The 24,315-nt window shown below is 35.4% G+C and overlaps 1 protein-coding gene across 4 annotated transcripts in view; it reads left to right on the plus strand.

Annotated features, from left to right (window-relative positions):
* GMDS (GDP-mannose 4,6-dehydratase) overlaps positions 1-24,315 on the plus strand; it is a 603,038-nt gene that overhangs the window by 284,313 nt on the left and 294,410 nt on the right. For all 4 annotated transcript variants that reach the window (XM_039869468.1, XM_039869467.1, XM_039869470.1 and 1 more), the window contains exon 7: positions 12,012-12,139. In XM_039869468.1, coding sequence (XP_039725402.1) covers positions 12,012-12,139 — 128 coding nt within the window. The remainder of the gene's footprint in view (positions 1-12,011; positions 12,140-24,315) is intronic.

The raw sequence follows: 24,315 nt of genomic DNA on the forward strand, positions 1-24,315 counted from the left end.
GCACTCAGACGCACCGCCATGGGAGGAGGGACATGGTAGATATTGATTTGAGGTTTTGCAGAGTCTGTGAAGTGGAACAGTTAGGGGAACAATGGAATTAAGGGCATTAGCAACAAAATGGCTGAAATGTTAGATCATAATAGCAAAAAGACGGGAATAAAGATTGGGGACCCGAGTAATCAAGAGACTGGCAGTTACTGTGTTCTTGGATAACAGATGTATTGCATCTGTGAGGATGGACATGATGGACATGGAAGATAAATTGTGGAATAGAGTGTTTGTTTAAGAACTGAGGGGAGAACAGAGCCCTCAGATGGGAACATCTGCACACTTTTTATCTACATTTGTATTCTCTCTATCCTCTCTCCTTTGCCTGTGGATGAGCTTGTCTGTAGAGCCCACCATTTATCCACTAACTCCTGTCTGTAATCACCTTCTCAAATACATGGCACCAGTGAATTTCACTTTCCCCTGGATCAATTTCTCCCTTATCACTATATCTTTCTCTTTAGTCTACAAAGATGCTGCTTTTTCTCCTGTCTTGAAATAAAATCCTCTTAATCTCACCTCCTTTTCTACCATATAGCAAAAGTCTTGAAGAGAGTTGTTTATACTCCCCCATTTCTCTTGACCCCTCTCACCCATTGGACTTTTGTCCACATTCCTCTGAAGCTCTCTGAACAGAGTTGCCTATCACCTTGATGCTGCCATAACCAGTGGTCATTTTTCCATCTGTCCTCTGTCTTCCTCCCTGACTTGCAGGCATCGTGATTAACAACCTCCCGGTCATGCACTTTCCAGACTCTTAGGATTCCTGCACACTCTTGTTTTCCTTCAGCCTCACTGCTTTCTTTTCTCAGTCATCATTGCTGCTTCCTCCTCATCTGTTTGACCTCTAAACATTGTAGTGTCAGTGGATTCAGTTCTCGGACCATTTCTGTTTTCTTTTTTCACTTTCCTCTCTTGGTGGTCTCAGCTGGTCTCAGGACTTGAAATACCATCTACACATCAATGTTTCCCAAATGTGCGCTTTTACCTAGACCCTCCTCGGGAGGCCAAACTTATATATTCACTTTGACTTTAGAGGAACACTCACTCACCCTGTCTCATCATATTTTAAATATTTCATACTTATTAGTTCCCTGATAGTTTGGTCAGTGTATCAATGAGTAGAGAGACAACACAGTATATGTGGGAAAGGTTAGCACTTCTATATAAATTTGTCTGAATTTTGTGGGATTTTGCTTTGTCAGGGTTGTTTTGTTTGACTAAGGCAGTGGTCTCAATAGGGACAGTTTGTCTCCCCGGGTAAAATTTGGAAATGTCTGGAGACATTTTTAGTTGTCACGACTTGAGAGAGGAATGCTATTAGCATCTAATGGGTAAAACCCAGGGATGCTTCTAAACACTCTGCAATTCCCAGTACAATCCCCGACAAAAAGGAATTTTCTAGCCTGATATGTCAAAACTGAGAAACCCTGAAGTGAGGATTTATGAATGCAAATTATCTAACTTTCAGTAGAAAAGGCATTGAGCATTTGATGCAAATACAAAGTAGTTTGAACCTTTCTCTTTAAAACACATATTTATGGATCGTTGCCAAAAGGTGGTAGCTATCCCCAACAGATGCACATTTTAAATGGTCCTCTTGTAAGTCTGCATGCTTGTTGGATTTTGAGTACCTGCAGTTAAATAGTGTTGCTCTTGGCAGGACTTGGTGAGCAAATGAGGTATGAGCTCTCTGATCTCTGTAGTCTGCTCGGTTAGCCATGACCTTCCCAGTGTCTCTTCTTTCTACACCCTGTCCACACTAAGCCATGGCCCAGGCAGTTCTCAGTGGGGTGGCCAGAGATTACCACAGGGGGAAAATGCAGGGCCCAAGGCAGAGGTTCATGTGGGGTTCAGGATAAATTGGAATGATTTCTGTTTTCCGAAGAATATTGTCCAAACTGTCTTTGTACTTTATCTAAATCCAAAAAAAATCTTTAAATTAAAAGCTTTTGGATGAAGTACTGGGCAATGGATAGAATTTCTATTAGAGAAATTGCAGTTACTTTAAATACTATTTGTGTGCTGGCAGGGATAAATTTATGCTCACACACACAATTACGTGTACATGTATACATACAAACAATAGAATTTGCCACATGCTCAGAGCTACTTTGCTTCTTAGGAGTTAGATACTATAATTTCAGGGCCATTATGAAATATGTATTTGAAAAAGAAAGAATTCTGTTTAACGTGATAAACAGAAGAGTTGTCTCTAGGAGGACTTACCATATCTCCTTCAATGTTTCTTTAGTTCCACTCAGTCATCACAAGATGTCCAATGTTGCATTTTGGATTTAAAAAATAAAACTCTGTTGAAGTATAATACATTGTGGTAAAGACTGTAATTTAAGAGATGAGCTAATTCTTTAATTTTAAGAAATGTGCTACTATTCATGTCTTAAATTTTAATGCTGGTAATTTAAGGCATATGTTGTATAAATTCTGTCAGTTCTTTTACTTCAATTTTTGTTTTAAAAGATATTTGACTATGGAAATATTATGTTGGTATGATTTATGACATACTGGAAAGTTTAAATTAACAAGGAATATGTACATATATGTACACGCATGTGTGCACACACACATATTAATGTAAGACTTAGACACAAGAACAAAGCCAGGAAATTAAAAATTTGGCTTTAGTTCTATAACTGAGATGCCTTCTGTGTGTTGGTATTAGAATGGTCCCACAGCAAATCTTCATCATCTGTGCTTACAGGAAGTAAGGCCCAGTGTAAAGGGGGAGAACCACAAAGACAAGATTATCTTGTGTTCCAGAATTTCATAAGGAAAAGAAGTAGTTTGCCTGGTATATGAAAAAAATTATTACAAATAATTGTATAGTGGTGTTCAGTCCTCATTTAATGTGAAGTGGTAACTTTAATAGGACTTCAGTGACTGCCCCGCCTCTTAATTAGCAGGCTCGAGTTTTGACCTGAGATAGCAACGAAGTGCTAGAACATAATTGTATTAACTTGGGGACTATGGAAGGGGATGAAATGTCACAGGGGTTAATATCTTCTGGCTTCTATCAGGAACAAATGCACATCCTTTCAGGAGGAAACTATTATTCTCAGAGGTATCCTCTGGTTTCTAGAAGATTAGATTAGTGAACATGAATCCTTAGTGTCACCAAATGCACAAGAAAACATATATTAGTCAAAGTTAGCAGAAATAACAAGAAATTAGTCCTTAAAGAACTTTAAATACTGGAAATGTCAAATTCAGAATATAAAATTAGTAAGACATAAATTAAAAATAACAGAATATAAAAATATTCAGGCAAATTTGAAAAAGAGAATTTTTTGTATGAAAAATAATTATTGAAATAAAGAATTAAATGAGTCCCTTAAATATAGACTGCTGAGGGAAATTTAGATGGATATAAATAAGTTACCCAGAATATTGCAGAAAAGAATAAAAAGGTTAAAATTATAAAAGAAGAGATTAAAATTATAAAAGGTAAAATGAAAAGGTCTAACATTCTTTCCCAGAAGGAAATAGGAGAAAATAGAGTGAAGAATAGGCAATATTTGAAGAGATGGTTGCTGAGAAATTTTCAGACCTGATATAAGAGACACAGATACAGACGTACCATGAACACAAATCAGAAAACCATGTCTGGACACATGAAATTGGAACTTCAGGGTACCAAAGACAAAAAGAGCATATCAAAACTAACGAGAGGAAAATAAGATAAACTGCAATGCAATGACAGGCCTCACAATTATCAATAGCAATAAAAGGAAACTGAAAGACAGTAGAATAATGCTCGCAGCATGCTGAGAGAAAATAATTTTCAACCAAGAATTGTATAATTAGCAAAACTACCTTTCATAAATGAGCCAGACACTTTCTCTACATTTAAAGGAACTTCTAAAGAATACATTTTCACAAAAAAGGAAATTATATTAGAAGAAAGGTTCAGGAAGATATGATTGAGAAAGGAAATTGGTAAATACTGAAGTATGTACAGCATTTCCAGTCCAAAATTATAAATAGATGTGTATTCTCTGAAGAAACATAGCTGTTTCTTTTAACTGAGTCAAACTTGCAGAGTTTAAATAAAGAGGAAACTTATTTTATCACTTTTAAATTAATTTTTTACAGTTGGAGACTATTTCACTATTGTGCTCATAACAGATATATAATTACTCTTAAGATGATATTAAAGTAATATAACAATGCCTGATTCATGTTTTATCATATTTTTTCAAATACTCTAATCCTTAATCCTTATAGTAGGTTGAATGGTGGCCTCAAAAAGATAAGTCTACATTCTACTTCCTAGAACTTGTGAATGTGAACTTATTTGGAAAAAGGGTCTCTGCAGATATAATTAAGGATCTTGGATTATCATGGTGGACTCTTTGGTCCAATGACAGCTGTTCTTATGAGAAACAGAGGAGGCCAAGACACAGACACCCAGAGGAGAAGGTGATGTAAAGATGGAGACAGAGTTTAGAGTGATGCCACAAACCAAGAATACTTGGAGCCATCGGACCCAGAAAGGCAAAGAAAGAGCATTCCCCTAGAGCTCCCAGAGGAGCATGGTGCTGTTGAATTTTAGACTTATAGCCTCCAGAACTGTGAGAGAATAAATTTCAGTTGTTTTAAGTCACTCAATTTATAGTAATTTGTTATGGCAGCCACAGGAAATTAATACAGTCCTAAAAGATTAAATTTATACTTTTCTCAAAAAGAATTCAATTAAAAAATGTAATTCACTGTGTATTATAATATAATGTTGAAATCCATTTTTCTAGTTTTGCCATCTTCCCTTATTTCTCTCTGAGATAGCATCTGGATATATGAGACACAGATGTTACTTATTGGACCTTGTATTGACAAGAGGGGCAATTGACATCCTCAGGTCCATGTAGTACTCTGTGAGCCTGCTGGACTCGACTGCAGAGTTGCTGGTACAAGCTACTCCCTTGCCTGGTGGCCAAGAAAGTGGCATTAGCCCCAGGTCTGGCTCTTTCTGGTGTCTACTGCTAATAAAATTCAGGGGCTTCTCTTTCCAAAGGACCCTGCGGCAAGTCAGCCTCACTCCATCCCTTACTGGCATATGAACTGTAGACCCCACTGCTTTGTCTTACATGTGGTTCCTGGCTTAGATGGTTTTATTTTTGAGCCTCAACTACAAGGCATCCTCCTCTTACCACCTAGGCCCACTCAGGGTCCATGGTGGGCCTGCTGGCTCTCATGCCACTGCTCATGCCTTTAGGAGAGCCTAACATTACTACTTAGCATGTCCTGATGCAGATGCCTCAGTTCGGTCCTGGTGGCATCCTAAGGAGATCTTTCCAGACTCTCCAGCATGAAATAGTGTGAAGGCTCCTCGCAATGATTTCTTTAATCAACTTACTTGTTATCTCATCCTAAAGAGGCTAGATTAAAATACTAAAGATTCACTTCTCCCACCTCTACTCATGTCTTTAAAATTTCTTTTCTTCTTCACTAGTTTAGAAAAGGTCAACTTGGAACGTCTCCTTCCAATCCTGTCCTTTTCCAAAGGACCTCAGGCCACATGCCTGCCCATCAGAACCCAAAGGGGCATCACTTGTGGGAGAAACTTTGGGCTGTGACCACATTTGGTTTTTGATACACTACAATTATTTAGAAAATTACTTTTCCATGAAGCCTTGCTTTCAAACTTACTGTCTTCTTACTGAAACCTATTTTGAATAATAGGGATGAATAGTAACTGTTTCTTTTTGACTATTTCATGTAGCTCTTCTAATCTTTCTCCAGCATTGGGCTAACTATGGAGATGACCGTGTAACGAGAAATGCAAAAGAAAAAAAGCCTTACATTTAAAAAAAAGATTTATCACAGTAAAAATATCCAAAACAGTAAACATTTACAATAGAAGTACTTTACATTGATACAGTATTCTGTAGCCTTTGAATTGTAGTATCTCATTTGTTCCTTAGTATGGATTATAATTCTGTTTTATAGATAAGGTAACAGAAAAGTTAAAACACTTGTTTACGATAATAGCACTGATAAAAGTGACAGAATTATCAATAAGTCACATGATGTATAACCCTACTTCCAGTGTTCTACATGAAAGACTTCTCTTCAGATTGTATATTAAAGCTGATGGCTGTTTTCAGGTACTAAGATGGAATTCCAGTTCTGCTCCCAGCACAAACTTCTCAGTGCCCACCCATGACCTGTGGGCAGGAGCTCCCCCTTCACCTGGTTACTTCACTTGGGAGACTCAGCTTTGAATTTACATAAATGTTGATAATATTTTATCCAGTTATCTTGGTGTTTTTTAATGTGGCGGTTTTTGTTGTTTGCTATATTACTGAAACAGAAATTCTGTTCTTTTCATTCTGTCAACACTAGCAAAACACGTGCTCTCAATTTTAGAACTAATATTTGGACTAAAATCCTTCTTAATTGATTTCTTTCTTATGAATATACATTTATGTGGGTACTATATTTTTCCTAGGTTTATGCACTTATATTGAAAAAGTAACCTACAGTGATTTAAGAAATGTGCTTTCAGTGTGCAAGTCTTCATGCCTGCATTTGGCTGTTGGTTATTTTTCAATTTTATTAAATTTACTGAGGTGACATTGGCAATAAAATTATATAGATTTCAGGTGTACAGTACTACAATATGTTATCTATATGTTATCTATTTGCCACCCAAATTCAAATCGTCCGTGACCACGTATTTGACTCCCTTTATGCTTTTCTATCACCCCCACCCCCCTTTCCCTCTTGTAACCTCCATATGTTGTCTGTATCTATGAGTTTTTGTTTTTCTTGTTTGTTCGTCTGTTACTTTCAGTTTTATATCCCACATATGAGTGAAATCATATGATCCTTGACTTTTTCCATCTGACTTATTTCACTTAACATGATATTCTCAAGATCCATCCATGTTGTCACAAATGGCAGTATTTCCTCTTTTCTTATGGCTGAGTTTTATTCTATTACATGTATGGATATATTATATATATCCATATCTATATCTATATCTATATATAGATATATAAATGTAGATATAGAGATATATAAGCTATATAGAGATCTATATATATATCTCACATCTTTATCCAATTATCTCTCGAAGGATACTTCAGTTGTTTCCTAATCTTGGCCACCATGAATGATGCTGCAATGAATATAGGAGTACACATATCTTTACAAATAAATGTTTTTAATCTCAGAATTTTAAAATCAGAGAATTAAGAGTCATAAAAGAACTAAGAAATCCAAACTTTCATTGAGGCTTAATTGTAGAGACCATTAACATTGTAATATAATAATTACAATAATAGCTAACATTTATTGAGAACTTGCTAATCATATTACCTAGATTTTCTCACTTAAACATCAAACATACATGGTAAGTATTGTTATTATCATTCTTTTACAAACAAGGACATGTTGATATTAATTCCTTATATTTCTGTAGTGATTTATGTTCTACAACACCATTTCATCTATGTTAGTCCACTTTGTGATTTGATGCAGTAAATATTCTATACTTGTAGTTTACAGAGGAAACTGTAACTTCACAGTTATTAAATGGTTTGTACCAGAATTAGCAGGTGGCCTTCAGTTGGTTCGTTGGACTAACTTTTCATTTTTTGTTTTTTTTCCTAGCTAGGATCTTCTAGTTTAAGGCTCTTAGAAATCAAGTATGTATTTATAATAATTATGGGGAGTTCCATTATCCACATGTGTTATAATGCACAACCATATAAGGAATCTAATCTGAGGGCGGATACCTCCTGCATTGTACTGCAGGTTAGTGAGGTGGGACAGGCTGAGGTAAGGCACAGCTACTTGTCCTCACTGTAGGCAGTTGTTCAGCCTCTCTGACTCTCTTTATTTACCTGCACATTTGGGATGGTTGGACAAAGTGACCTCTAAGGCCTTAGCTCTCCTGTATAATGATTTTATATAATTCTTTCCTAAAAAGAGCAGTCTTGTATGAAAAGGAATAAAAATGAAGAGAAAGAATTTTTTAAAAATCATTTTAAACCTAGACTAAGAATTAACTAGTAAAACATATGGTAGCAATAATAATGTTTAAAATTAATCTGAAAATGAAATTAAGAAAACATTACATTTATAGTGAGATCAAAGAGAATAAAATACTTGGGAACAGATTTAACAAAAGGAGTACAAAACTTACTCTTTGGAAACTACTAAACATTGCTAAAAGAAATTTTAAAAGACCTAAATAAATGAAAAGACGTTCTGTGCTCGTGAATTGAAAAGACGTAATATTATTAAAATGGCAATATTTCCCATATTGATCTACAGATTCAGCATAATCCATATTAAAATCCCAGTTGACTTTTTTGCAGAAATTAACAAGCTGATTCTAAAATTCATGTGGAAATTTAAGGGACTGAGAATATCTAAAATAGTCTTAAAAAAGAACAAAGTCAGAAGACTCCCACTCTTGATTTTAAAACTTTCATTAAGCTATAATAATCAAGAATGTGTGGTACTGTCATAAGGATGGATATACAAATCAACAGAATAGCATTAAAGTCAGAAATAAACTCATACAGTTACAGTTAATTGATTTTCAACAAAAGATGTCAAGACAATTCAAAGGCAGAAAGAATAATCTTTTCAACAAATAGAGTTAGGCCAGCTGTATAGCCACATGCAAGTGAATGCAGTTGGACCCTTTCATCATACCATACACAAAAATTAACTTAAAATGGGTAAAAGACCTAACTATAAAAACAAAATTAATAATTTATTAAAAAGTATAGGAGAAATCTTTCATTACCTTGGGCTAGACAAAACCTTTTTGGGGATGGTACCTTAAGCTCATACTACAAAAAAAAAAAAAAAAAGAAAGAAAGAAATTGGACTTCAAAATTACAAAAACTTTTATGCATCAAAGACATCAAGAAAGGGAAAAGATAACTTACACAATGAGAGAAAATATTTGTAACTTATGTATCTGATAAAGAACTTGGATTCTGAATATATAAAGAACTATTACAACTCAAATAATAAAAAGACAAGTAATACAACTTAAAAATGAACAAAAGATCTGAGTAGACATTTCTACAAAGAAGATAAACCAATGACCAATGGGTGCATAAAAATATAGATGCTCAATATCATTAGTTTTCAGAGAACTGCAAATCAAAATCACAGTGAGATAACACTACTACCCACTAGGATAACTATCATCAAAGAGATAAAACCACAACAAGTGTTAGGGAGGATGTGGAGAAATGAGAGCCCCAGTTCACTGCTGATTTGAATGTAAAGTGGTGCAGCCACTTTGGAAAACAGTCTGGCAGTTCCTCAATAGGTTAACCATAGAGTTGCCTTGTGACCCAGAAATTCCACCTGTAGGTATATTCCCAAGAGAAATTAAAACATAATATCCAAACAAAGACTTGTGCATGAATGTTTTTAGAGGCATTATTTACAATAGCCAAATGATAGAAACAACCGAAATTTCCATCTACTGATGATTGAATAAATAAAATGTGTTATAGCCACATAATAGAATATTATTCAGCCATAAAGAAAGAATGAAGTACTAACTTATGTTGTAATATAGATGAATCTTGAAAATATTGTGCTAAGTGAGAGAAACCAGTTACAAAAGACCACATGTTATATGATAACATTCATATGAAGTGTTCAGAATAAACAAATCTATAGTGACAAAAAGTGGATTAGTGGTTGCCTAAGTCCAGCAGACTTGGGGAGCGGGGGGAAATGAGGAGTGTCTGCTAAAGGTCATGGATTTTATTTTTGGAGTGATGAAAATGTTCTAAAATTGATTATAGTGATGGCTGCACAGTTTCTGAGTATAATAAAAGCCATTGAGTTATACACATTAAATGGATGAATTGTATGTGAATTGGATCTCAATACAACCGCTATAAATAATATTAAAAATTAAATTTAAAGAACTAGAAATTTCAAATAAATTTGACTAGGCATCCAAGATAACTTTTGGATCCAGATAAGTATGTCTCCCATACCCTTAGTATGCCATTCTACATCCTGGTAAGGTGAGAGCCTGGGATTTATAGCCACATAGACACTGTTTTGAATTCTGTTTTAGAATGGCCAATTGGCATAACTTCTCTGATCTCAGCTTCTTCATCTTCAAAATAGGGGTAGAAACAATTTTTAGTTCGTGGGTTGCTCTGAACATTAAATGTGTTTCTGTCTAAAAAGCTTAGCGCTGTGCTAAAAGCAGTGGCTATCATCAGAGGTATCCTGTTGTGGTCACTACAAAGTTACGTTAGGGTTTTAAAGAGAAAGGCCTGCTGAAAGGCCCTTCCCTATCTTTGCATGTGTTATTCCCCCTGTCTGGATCACTGTCCCTGTCTAACAACTTAATTAATCCCTTCATGATCTCACTAGGATACTCAATTCAGGCTTCTTCTCTGGTGAATATTTCCTGACCACACCCAGAAGCTATGCTATAGACCCTGAATGTTTCTGTCCTTGCAAATATGTCATTTCATTTCTGGCAACACTGATTTATTTGTCTGTGTTTTCCTTTCTGCTGCTGCTTCACTCCTGGATCCCCCAGCTTAGTGCTTGGTGTTTTGTAAGTGTTCAATTAATACTGGTTGAAAGGATTGCCTAAGTAAATTGTTTGAACAAAGTCACATGCTTCCATTTGATTCCTAAACATTAGCTTATGGTAAATAGAATAATCTGAACTATTTTGTGCCAGGAACTTCCTGTGATGATTTGGCATTACAAGTTTATCTAGCATCCTTTGGGATTATAGTATAGTCCTGACATTAAAATAGAAAGGTAGACATCAAGAAACCTAAATTTGTTACAAGTCAATAGGAAATAAATATTGCTGATTGGTAATAGATTGAGAGAGATTACGCCTAATAAACATATCTTCTTTTTGAAAGGCTCTTTTTGAAGGAGATCAGTATTTCATAAACTGCCATAGAAAGTTGAAGCTTTTGATTTCTTAACATACTCTATGAACTGCTAAGAGAAACTGAAATTTTAGATTTCCATGGAAGACCCATTGTCATTTTTAATGATAATGTTATAAATGTATATACTAATTTTGTGTAGTAAGTGAATTTAATATGTGTTTGAACTTGCACTGGGCCATATTCCTGCCCCAAATTAGAAAACCTGTTAAGAAAAATTCCCCTTATCCCTGTGCCAGTTTCTCTAGAAGCCAAAACTTGTTGTCTTAACATTCACCTTCCTGCTTTATCTGCAAAAGAACAAAGCTAAAGTTATTGAGAAGTGATAAATCATGATAGTAATCTATCTAAACTATATGAAGCCATTGACTAGCTCATGTGTGTGTTCTTACGTTGAGAATTTGCATTACTTGGTATTTTATGATAACCTTACCTAGATTCAGGAGCATAGATAAAATTGTCTCAGCAGTGTCTTTTAATGTCCTTTTTGATGATCTTTTAAAAGTAGATAGAGGCTTTCATTAAAGACCAGAGAACATTAAAACAATTTCACTACTTTCTTCAATTCATGACACCTTTCATCCATTCATTTCAAAATATTCATAAAGAATTCAGGAGCCCATTACTGTAGGTAACCCTTGAATGAAATTGGAAGGTGGCATTGTGGTTAGTATAGAGAACTTTTGATTTAGAAATGTGCCATAATTTATAATCAGATCACTGTGCAAGTTTCTAAATAAAAGTTATAAAAAAGTTAGATCACCACTTATTGACAACCCAAATGCATTTCTCATTTGTTTCTTTTAACTAGTTATATACCCTGTGAGCTAACTTATTCTCTTCTTCCTCTCCCCGTGAGCCTCAAAATAGCTTTATTAATAGGAGTATATGATGTTTATGTTTATTATTTTAAAGAGGGGGGGAAAAAAGAATGAAAGGAATGCCCAGAGGCTGAGAGTTGGTTTGGTTCACCAAACTGTTAGATGTCAAATAAACTCTACTGATAATACATCTTTTGTCTCTTTTTAGGAGCTAATTTTGTTACTCGAAAAATTAGCCGGTCAGTAGCTAAGATTTACCTTGGACAACTGGAATGTTTCAGTTTGGGAAATCTGGATGCCAAACGAGATTGGGGCCATGCCAAGGACTATGTAGAGGTAGGAACTAACTCATGTTCTTAAGAATACCTGTATCAGTTGGTGTTTTAAATACGAGGCCTCTAGTGGAAAAGCATAACCTAGAGGTTGTAGCATGTAAAATTTTACTAATTCAGAAAAGCACATACTACTTTCAATTTAAGATTCCTTGGTTCAGTATATGTAGATTATGGAGAATGTTACTTGAATGAGGAAGCCTTTCGCAATTGTTTATTCTTTAATTATTTAATATGTGTCTGTCAGTTTTTTAGATGATGAGTGAAAAAAGTGTTTGAATGGCGTTCTTCACTTTCTAAAGACTTTTTCAGCTTCCCGCTTTTTTTGCACCCTCCCCCTGCCCAATACGCATATAACTAACCACGAAAGAATTTTTGGGTATAAAGGTACTAATTCTGAAATCTTCAAGAAATACTACCAAATTTCAATTTGCATAATATCAGACGTTCAGATTTACATTCTTCTACTAAATTAAGAGTAATATTTTTATGGAGCTTTTTGTTTCCGCTGCTTAAAAGTCTGGTTATTACCCTTTACACTTCTTAAATTGTGACTTTGCATGCCAATAACTCTGTCCATTAAATAAAGAGAAATAGATGGTAATGATGCTTTTGCAGAATAATGGGTATAGTTAAAAGGACATTTCAATTTTCATTATTGGGATTTATATCCACATTAATGCTTTTGGTTTGAATTACGTGTTTTATATATATATATATATATATATATATATATATATATATATATATATATATATATATATATATATATATATATATATATGTTAGTAGTGTGATTTTTCTTTAAACAAATACATTTTACCTTGCCCTAATTAGTATGCTTTTAAATATCTATGGTGGTTCTGTGGCCAGACATGAATGAGCATGTTAGTGACATTGTCATTTTCCCTGGAGCCTGCTTTTCCTTGTTTAGATGCTTACAGATTTCCTGTGCTCAGGAGACTATTTCTGTCCTTAATGATTCCTCTCTGGGAAACTAGATCTGGCTTTCTTGTCCATTGATGCAATTCAGAAAGAAAGCAAACAAGTAGTTAACTTACTAACACAGAGTTTAGCTTCAGCAGTTTATAACAATTAAATTTTTGTTTATAACAATTAAAAATGTTGTGTACTTGAATATCTATAACTGATTTATATTATGGACAAAAATTCTGATTTTACATTTTAAAGAGCACAACATTTAAATCGTTTAAGTATGTTCTTCTTAGCTGTAATTACAAAGAAATATTTTATGATAGTAGTCCTTAGATCTATTTTAAGAACAATACATTAAAAATATATATAAGGCCATACTTTCAGAAATTATAAGAAAGTGGGAGAAAGGAGATATTAGCAGGAGGAGCTGAAACTTTCTTTTGTCTAACCTATATGGCCTTACCTACTTAAAAATATGAGGTATGTTTTGTAAAAATACGTTATTTCTTCAAAAACTTCATTTTGATTTATAGACTTCCAGCTATCTGAATATACTTAGAGCTATATAGAGGTCTATATAGGTATCCCTCTTTATCCAAACTCTTGTTCTCTAAATTCACGAACCATATAGATCAAGTTTCATTCTATTTTATTTTATATTTTTGCACTGAGATAAAGAAAAAAGCTTGTATTGGAACTCAGAAATAGATTTTAATAGTGAGAGAAACACTATATCAAGATGCTAATAATGCTTATTGCTGGTGTTATTTCTTTATACTTCTATATTTTCCATATATTTGACATAAATTATGTATGCATAAACTTTTTAAATCAGGAAACAGAGGAAATGATATTTTTACAATAGGCCAAAATATCCTCCCCAAATGTATATGAGATTGTTAAACAAATGCATAAGTAATGAGAAATTCTCTTGTGAGCATAGTGGATCTGGAAGAAGAACCCTGCTATCATTTTACTCCCCAAATTCCAAGTTAGCACACCGGTCCTGGGTGCAGCTCAAACCTTGATACAAAGGGCCCACATTTGTATTGGAAGAGCCCACATTTGTATTCATTTAAAATAAAGGTATTGTATAAACATTTTGGCTCAAAGACTTTAAAAAGATCTTCCCAAATGATGTCATTCTGAAGATTCCTTGACAAGATGGTGTCAGTACAGCATGCCAGAAGCCAAAATATTCACATAAGAGCGAGATGTTTTGGCCTTTCAGTAAGAATATAAAATGTTCAGATTTTATAGAGACACGTATACAATATTAAGTTGTTCTCATTGGCATTCTAGATCTGATTTGTTCCACAATACAAATAGGTTTTTCATATTAAGGATCCTCCTGGGATTCCGATAGTAACACATGTTGATGTAAGAATCATTTTATAGTTTTCATTCATGAGTTCTGAAAGAAGTCTAAATTTCTTGATTTCTAAAAAAGTATCATTATTAAGTAAGAATTCATTGTTTTCTATCTACATTTTAAGAAATATTACCATCCCTTGCATTTCTAAATGTATTAAAATGAGATTACTTCACAGACTTATGACTAAAAGTAGATGTTGCCAAAATTGAAATCAAAAAGCCTAAGAATAAAAAAAGGGAGAAGCATTGTTTGTTTAAAATACATCTTCATCTTGGCACTGTAATTACAAGCCTCAGAATAAAGAAGACTTGGCAAGCACAGATCAAACAACTCATAATAGTATCTCATTTACATAAGTTTTAATTGTATACTCCTTCTCACTTATACACAAACATATTGTATTAGTAAATCTTTAGATTAAGCGACTTATACTTTTTTTACTTATGGATGAATTTCCATGACGAAAGTAGAGAGCATTTGACAGACGAGGTGTAGATGACCCCAGTTGTGTTAGTGATTTGCTCCTCAGCCTTAGACAGGTTTTATATCTAAATTTACCAATCTGTGAAAAGGCTATAATAATAACCCTGTAAAAATTAGCATTAATGCGCTGTGCATAACATGATTAGAATCTACTCTGTCTTATAAACATTTTGTCAACAATTTATACAAAGCCATTTCCTGTTGCTGAGTCAGGTTCATTAACATCCATGTATAGCCTTATTTCCTAGATCAAAATGATTTTAAATTATCTGAGTGGGTAAGAGGTATTTCAAATTGAAATGAAGAATATAAAAATTATATTGTTATATTCTACTTTGGAATAAGCAAACTATATGCAGTTATATCTTTTCCAATTTTTTTATTATAAACATTTTAAATGTACAGAGTTGTTAAATAACTTTAAACATGAATAGTCATATACCCACCACCTAGAGTCTATAATTAACATCTACAATTTTTGTAGCATTATGTGAAAAAAAAATTAGTATTTAAATATTGCTAATGGCTCAGAGCTATACTCAATTCACACAAACACAGGTTATCAAAAATTTACATTTCTTATGTGATATAGTCAATTGGCAATTCAAACTTTTAAAATATTTACATCTTTTTAAAAGGCATCAAATATGTGGTGACAGAAAGAAATCTAACTATGGGCAGTGAACACACAGTGGAATATATATATGCCTTACTGTTGAATTATATACCTGAAATTTACTGGATTTCATTAACCGATGTCACCTTAAAAAAAAAAAAAGGAATTCTGAGGGGAAAAAATAAATAAGAAAAATAAAATTAATAAATAATTGTGATACCACACAACCTGTTTTCATGCCTGCCTCCCTCCATATACATCTAAGCAACTCCTTATATTCATGAGAACATATTGGGGGCTATATACCATATTCAAGCAAATTCAGGTAGTCAACATTGTACAAGTAGTGCCTAATAACAAGCAAGAGAGAACCTCTAACTTCTCTGGGTGACATTATTCCTTTAACATATCTTCCATTGAGTACTTACCATGGTCATTGTTCTAGTTGCTACAAATGACAGTCTTCTAAAGTTTGTCCAAAGCCAGATAAGCCTGCAAAATGCTATACTGCACAAAGGTAAACAAATTTCTTTATCGTAGGACCGACTTCTTACAATTAATGATATGTGAACATGCACTATGGCCTACTAAGGTTAATAAAGGGTTTCTCACACTTATTTAACCATTCCACCATTTTAATAAAAAATAAATATTAATGTCTAACAGTACAGAGTTGGGAAATGGCACCACATGTTTAAATAAAATTAATGGTAACAGTTTGATTAAAACTAACTGGAACACAACTGTAGCCAGAATATATTGAGAGATAAATTAATTGATAAGGACTGGGTCAGAAGTATCTTTAAGGTTTTGCTACTCACAAGGTGGTCCCTTGCTCTTGGGATACACGGGTAATCAAGTGACCTCAGGACTTTTACTAGGAATTAGTAAAAAAGCCGTTACTGCCAACAGCTGACCATACAGATGCTCCTGAAGAGTTCTGCTGGTTCAGAGGCAGCCCAGGGAGTGTTAAAATTGTTGGATGAGGATGGAGATTCATCTATATTTTAATATTATACTGACAGACACATACCTCTTTTTCTTCCTTTCTTTTTCTTTTTTTCAGGGAGCACAGATTAATAACAAAAAACTACTTTTAGAAATAAAAATAATAACTGCCAAATGTTGGTCATTTATTATGTGCCAGAAACTTTACACTAAAGACTTGATATACATTATCTTATATAGTAAGTACAACAATCCTGAAAAGTAGAGAGTATGTCCTCCTTTTATGGATGAAGGAATTAAGGGTGAGAGAGTTTGGATAACATATTCACCCAAAACCATGGCCAATAGAGGTGAATGAAGCCAGAGAACTCCAGCCCTGGTCTGATACCTAAGCCATGCTGATAACCACTAATTTATATTAAAGTGAGAGGAATAGGGATGTTAACAGTGGGATGTAAGTAACTTTTCATTTCCCAGAGAGACAGAAAATTAAGTTTCTCTCACTTTTTTTCTGCCATATATAGTCCAAGGGAAAGAGAAATATCTGGACACTAAGGCTAAGACAGCTATCCGATCTCAATGAACCCATCGGATGGGCTGTATTAGGCAACAATGTAAGGGGTGGTGGGTGTTTGGGAAAAATGGGTAATTAGGTGTCCATCCCTCTCTGCCCACTGGCTTCTAAACGATTTAACCTTCATTACAGCGTATAACAGAGACCTGGGGAAAACTGGGAACCTCTGGCTGTGGGGAAGTAGACTGTTGACAGAGTTGGAGAGAAGTGACTATGGTTCTCAAGCCTTTCTTTCTCATCTAGTCTCATGTACTGTGCTGCTAGCATTCTGTATCCTGTGTTAATTCACAGAAATCTGGAAGGAAACGATACCATTTAAACATTATGAGATCTTATTTAAGGGAAATCTTGCTTATTCAACATCATCGATAAACTTTTTCTTTTATTTTTCACATTCAGGAGGGTAGCTTGATTTCTTGTTCTGTTTGAGTTCTCTAAAGTGTTAATGGTACCAGAATCCATTCTTTAGTAAGGCCTCACTTAACAGAAATGTGGAAAGTCATAGTTACTTTATTCTCTCTAGCCAGGTCTTTCTTGATCACAGGAGTGGCCATGCCCCCAATTCCCAGAAACTATAGACCCCGTTTAGATTGTTTCAGTAAATGAAGCCTGCACCACCCATATTTCTAGGATGGATTATTCATGAAGTTTTCATCCACAGGTAATTTAGAAACTTGGAGGTGGGTGCATTTTTAGATCATATTTTCAGTTGTATTTTTAAAGTATAAAATTGAGCATCTGACATTAAATTAGAAAAGTAGTTCATGGCAAATATATGTAAGTATGTGTATGTGGAGTGAGAGGATAACAATGAATATAGAATGGAGTTGCTTATTCAGTAGATAGAGGGCCTATGGAAACAGATTATGAAACTTTGTGTAAATGCCATTTATTTTCTAATGGGTAGCAATTAACAACATTAAGATAAATGCTTGTACTCCACCCTTTACTCACTCTCATTGATGTCAAGTGTCATCATACCACTATGGATCAGGAAATAACTGCTTGTACCTAAGAAGTTATGTTTCTGTTCCCGAAAATAAGTCCTTGGTAAAGTGTGAAAAGCCTCTTTTTCCACTTAGATTATGATGCTTATTCACTTACATTTGAAGTATACTGAGTTTCCTTAAGCTTTCTCCTTCCACCTCCTGTTTAGCCTGCCTAGATTGTTTGCTGATCCTTTGCTCACATTCTCCTCTATCCTTTCTCTGCTCCTCTGTTGTCTCTTTTTTCACTGGTGTCTCTCACTTCATATCTGCTTCTGCCTACAAATGAAAACTGGCTATTTAATTTTAATAACAAGACTATACATGTGATTCAGATGTAATTACCTCTTATAAAATATGATATCACCCAAATTTAGTGATCATTTTGCCTATATAAGGTATATATCTTTAATATTAAATGCTTCATTTTTACACTAATGTATTCTGGAAAGTACAGAAAAAGTATTTGCAATCACGCTAGTCTGTCTTTTATTTAACTCCTGGCCACAAACACCCAGAAAATTCTCTCCTTTCTCTCTCTCTTTTTCTCTTTCTCTCTCTTCTCCCTCCCTTCTCTTCCTTCCCTCTCTCTCTTTCTCCCTTTCTCTCTCCTCACCCCCCCCCACTCCCTCAGAGTCAAAATGCTCATTTTTAAATTTGTTTTAAAGTACTTTTTAGATTTATCTTACTTCTCAGTGCTTTATTGCAGGAAATCATTTACTAAAATTACATTTTTTTTTTCCTCACAGAGCCCTGGCCCTGTGTCCCTGCTCTATAACTTTCTCAGACCACTTGAGTACCCCTTGCTGCTGTCTCAGGAGCCCAGGCTCCAGGTTCCCAGGCTTGGCCTCAGGGGACCCTTTAATCCAAATGTGTTAATTTTGCCTTTGCACCTAAAGCCATAAAGCAAAAAAAAAAAAAAAAAGAAAAAAATTCCAAATAGCATGGCTCTTAAACCAAAGATATGTAATTTATTTTCTGCTCCTGTTTACCCACACTAGAAAATATCTCTTCTGCTTAATCTCCTCCATGGAATCATAGCCGTGAAGTCTTAAAGATTCTTTTTATTCTTTTAGGCAAAGAAAAAAGTTTGATCCCCTCTGTGAGTGTTGTTATTTACATTTGTAAAATCTATCTTTTTTTCTACCTATTTACTTTAGTAAAGCTGGCTTTACTGAATGTAATTGGCTTTGTGTGGAACAGTTAGATCTGAACTTCGGAGATCTCTATGATAGATACTTTGACCTGTCCCACTGATTGCCTGCTCTCCCAGGGCAGCGGTTGTGAGTCCAAGAGGCAGACACCTGCAGGAGAAGGCACTGCTTTGTTTTGGACTCTTGTTTGGAGCAGATATTGGACAGGAATAAAATGTTTGACAGTTTGACTTGCTAGGTAAGTAGTTTTAAAATAGGTCATTGACTTTGTTCCATGTTCTTTATACCTTATTGTAGTTAAAGAATATTCAAAACCCATTATCCTCTTGGCACCAAGTGTCCAAAGGGTTTCCCATGTAGCTTTTAGAGTTGCTCCAGAAACTGTGGATGTAACATACATGTCCAAAGGGTTTCCCATGTAGCTTTTAGAGTTGCTCCAGAAACTGTGGATGTAACATACAAGCTAAATATGCCCCAAATGGATGAATTTGGGGTACTATTAAGTGATAATCCCCTTTTCATTTTAGCAAATAAGGTAGACTTAGGCTTGCAGTAAGCCAAATTAATTCACAAGTACAGTCTCACAGAAGCAGAATTATATAAAGGCAAAGTTGATAAACCACTTGCAAATTGTCTTTGCATTGCCTCACTTGGAAATTATTAGGAAAGTCATTAAAGAAAGAGATAAACTTGCTGCTTAGTATGGCTTCCCCAGCTACCTCTCAGAGTTATGTAAAACATTTCAGATCATTTTTGCTATGTTTTGTCACATTATAAAGAGAATGTTTAGGCTTAAATCATTAGTTTATTAATTGTTATATAATCTAAGTAGATTGAGATCTCTGACAAAATCCTCCACAAACACGAAATGTGATGTGGTTAATTATCTTGTGCCAGTCTCTTTCAAGGAAGCTCCTTGAAGGCAGGAACTGGATATTATGCCTCTTTATCGTAATTGTGTCTCCCAACATACCTGGTAGAGAACAGATGCTCAATAAATACTTAATGTAATGGAATCTCCTCATCTGAGCATTTCTTCATAATATTTATAAACATGACTATGTATATATGAAATGTGTTTTATTCCTCTATTAAAAGATTGCTTTGTCTACCTAGCGTAAGACGTTTCCCACTGAATAGGATCTTACCAGATTTTGGTTTTAGTTGTGATAGATTTTAATTCCAGCAAAATATTTTCAATCAGTGTTCTTTCTTGTTGCATGCAGACTGTAAAGGAAAAATGAATAATACTCATATATTCTTATACTGTGGTAAGTTTCTCAATTATCTCAAGATTCTATTATTGGACTTTATTCCTGTTTTTAAAAGAAAGATATCTGAGCAATGGAATAAAATAGAAAGGAAGAATAATTCACTGGCCCTGACTTATAAAACAAAATTTTAAAAATTAGAAAAGTAGCATTAGTTTACAGGATCAAATGCCTCTGTGAGATTGATAACATCGACATTTGCTCATTCAGAACCCTCTTTATTTGTAATCATCACTTCCTCTCAGTTGTTGAGTCTCATTTGATAAAGGATTCTTCTAGATAGAACAAAATTTTCATCACAGATTTTATTCCAGAAAACTTTCACTCATTTATTACCCTCTCTCTATTCTGTCTCCCAGTCCATATCCCTCTTACTACCAAACACACACAAAATTTAGGGTAGGTCATTTTCTAATAGTAATGGTCTTTTTTTTTAATACTTGTAAAAATGAATTTCAAGACTCTTAGTTATTTGATAGTAGCTGTATAAAATCTGTGCAAACTGTGAAGTTAGAAGAAAAGAGAAATATTCTGCAGTATGTTTTTGGGTTCTCTGAGCATGTAATTTCATCTTCTCCCCTTGCTGCATGGTACCCACATGTTCACAGCACAGATCCCTGTTCCCAGATCAGTCCTCCAGTTCTGACTCATCAAATGGAGTGGTGTGCTTCAGCCCCAGGGGTGATGGTGTGTGGGCTGCCTGGGTGGAGCTTAGGGGAGGCAGGTTGCATTCCAGGAAGGTGACCGTGGCCCTTTCTTCTTGGCCATTTTGTAACCACATCCACACTCTACAAATACTCATCTAGGTGTGGCAGTTACACCTCTCCCCTTTTTGCCTGTGCAAAGGCAAAGATCAAAATCCTGGGGGGGTTCATGGTTTCATATGGTTTTTCTAATAGTGTCTCTTTTAGGTCAAGAATTACTTGCTGATTTTCATTGGATCTTAAATTTCAAGTTTGAAAACAAAATATGTAGAGCTTTCACCAGACCTTTTTTAAATCCCTGAAGGTTATATCCTCTTGCATTTGTTTGCTTTATCATTTACATCTTTGGATTGATTCTCCCAACAAATCTTAGACGATGGTTAGGAAATCAGGAATTATTATTTACATTTTCCATAAGAAAAAAGCTGGCTTCGAAATGAAAAGCTCTGGCCTGAAGTCCTGGCCTTGTACTGAACAGTGGGTTCAGTCCAACCACACTTAACTCTTCAGTGTAACCCCTTACTGTGTGATAAAGCATGACTTTTCTGGGTCTATTGTATAGTCATTCTTGTGAGATTTTAAAGCCATTTTTTCCCACTGTCTTCAAATGTTGACCATTTAACAAGGTATACGCCTCACTAGGAATTACAAGTAAACTAGCATTTTTACTAATGGCCTTCTAGAATCTCTACTCCTCCTGTGAAATGAAGAGCACAGATATGAGATATTGAGTTAGAAACTGTAAAACATTGGAAGAGCCAAAAGTTAAAAGGCCAGGTCATATGTCCTAAATAGAAGACTTCCTCTGAAGTAAATATTAATTTAATAGTTGTACAATCATATAATTTGAAGAAGCTATCAACTCTGTACAGGAAATACAGGTTTTACAGAAATCATTTCATTTGATCCTTATCTTCAAAAAAACTGAAGAAAGAAGTTTGAAGAAGTGGCATAGGTGGTTTAAATTCCATTGCCTTTTGTCAGTGGCAGCTGAAAGCTTCTTTGTAGTTATCTGCAAGAGCCTTTGGGAAACCAAAGCATCATTGACTGGCTGGGCCAAATGAGTCATCTATTAAAATTATCCCTAATGAATTACCGGTTTGCTTGTTTAATAACGCGTGATATAGGGCTCTGGGATGTTAGAAGTCTTGTGGAGCTCAAAGAAATTACATTGGCTTAGTTAAGCATTTTGGGAGTATCTTTCCTAAGTCACCATACTCTGGCATTCCCTCCCTTCTGTCTCTCCTCCTCTCACTCCTTCCCTCTGACTCCCCTTTCCCATCCCTAGTATCAAAACCTCTTTACTTCAGGTATTACGGACCTTAGGTTCTTAGGATCTCTCTGTATTAGAAATTAACAAGAGGCCAAATCAGACTTCAGACAAGATTTATTGGGGTTTATGCTTTAGCACAAGGGAGATAGCACTGTGAGAGTACTCTGGCTGGCTCCCGCAGACGCAGTCCACGCGAAGCCCTCGCGCATGCTTGGTAGGCCCAAGATTGCGGTGTTGCTCTTTATGACTCCCCAGGAAGGTCATATAGGGGTCAACTCTGGTTTCTGTGCACATGCGGATGTGGGGGTCGACTGCCTTGGGCAAATTTTGCGGTTGGAAAGTTGTTTATTATCTCAGACGAAAGTAGCTGAACGGTGTGGCGCGGAATCTGGCAGTTAAGAGAGGGAAGCCCAGCCTGTCCCTGTTCTGTTTCAAGTGTGTTAAGTGTCTTGAGTATTAACTACCTGGCTTTGCACAATGAAGGCCCTCATAAAGCATGGTAGATGGCTGGTGGTATGCCCTGTTCCTTGGTGTGCACTTGGCACTGTGTGAACAGCATGTTGTGAATAGGTGGCTACTGACTTCCTCTCTTTTTCCTCCATCTGTTGGCCATACAGAATTGGAATAGTGAAAATATGATAAAGGGATAAATTACATGAAAACCATGATTATCACATGAGTTTGTGTTAAATATTTAATGACAGTTTTTGTACCAGCAAGAATTTTAAGATCTTCAGGTTCTGCTAATCTTCCATCTTGTTGTGTGTTTGAAAGGTGACTAGCCAGTCTATGTTTGAAAAACTGAAAAATAATTCATTGTCTCCCAGGATGACCTTTTATTTTTGAACTATTCTAATTGTCATTTGTTGCTTTAAAGAAAGGTCTTTTCTGAATCTAAATGCCATTAATTAAAGTCTACTTTTAGTTTTTATTTCCAAGTTTAAGACCATACTGAGTACTATGTAAACTGTTTGACACTCTTTACAAGCTTTCACAATAGTCTAGTGAGATAGATGCTATTATCCCTTTCCTTCCCCCAGAGGCAAAAAATAAAACTTAGAGAAAATAACTTAGTTTGTCTCAGATCAGACTTTTGTGCATTTATCCCGCAGCCCGTCATTGGGAGCGGGCTCTGTGCCCTGCACTTGGCTGAGCTCTCTCTACCTTCTTCACTGCTGCCAGTCACCTTTCTGAAATACAGAAACCATCTTATTTCTCCATAAAAACCATCAGTGTCTCTACTGCAGAATGAAAGCTGGTGATAGGAGTGTGACATTCGAGGGTCTTGCCAGTCAGTGTCCCTCATGTCCTTAAAAAAGGCTTTGTCTACTCAAGTTCATTACTGCTTCTCTTGCTGTGTGCCTGGCTCCCATTGGGACTTTGAACTGAACTCAGCCTTGTTCCTGCTCATTTCTTCTCCGAATTCTGCTCTGCCTCAAACATCTCCCTGAGCAGCCTCCTCTTTTTACCCTCCTCCCTCATCACTTAATCAGAAGAACTGACCATTCCTAGCATATAGCCTTTGATTCACATCCCTTAGAGTCCCTGCCAGAGTGATTATCCCAGTTTGGCTGGCAGCCTCTCACAGACACACAACTCTCTGTCTGACCGCCATGCTGACCTACCCCCTTGTGTAGCCCTTCAGAACACCTGAAACTTCAGGGTGCTTAGCATGTGTTTATTGAATAAATACCTGAGAGCGAATGGACCTCAAATCAGATTGGCTCCGTTGATTTATTTAACTTAAACACTGAAGCAACTTTATGCATCATCCTGTTCAGCCTCTTCGTGTAACAGGTAAAGGAGTTCATTTTTCAGAGATATTTACTGACTAGAGGTAAAACAGATAGTTCAGAGTTT

Source organism: Pteropus medius, unplaced genomic scaffold (assembly GCF_902729225.1).
Source record: "Pteropus medius unplaced genomic scaffold, Ma_sr-lr_union100, whole genome shotgun sequence".
In the NCBI taxonomy this organism is placed as follows: Eukaryota; Metazoa; Chordata; class Mammalia; order Chiroptera; family Pteropodidae; genus Pteropus; species Pteropus medius.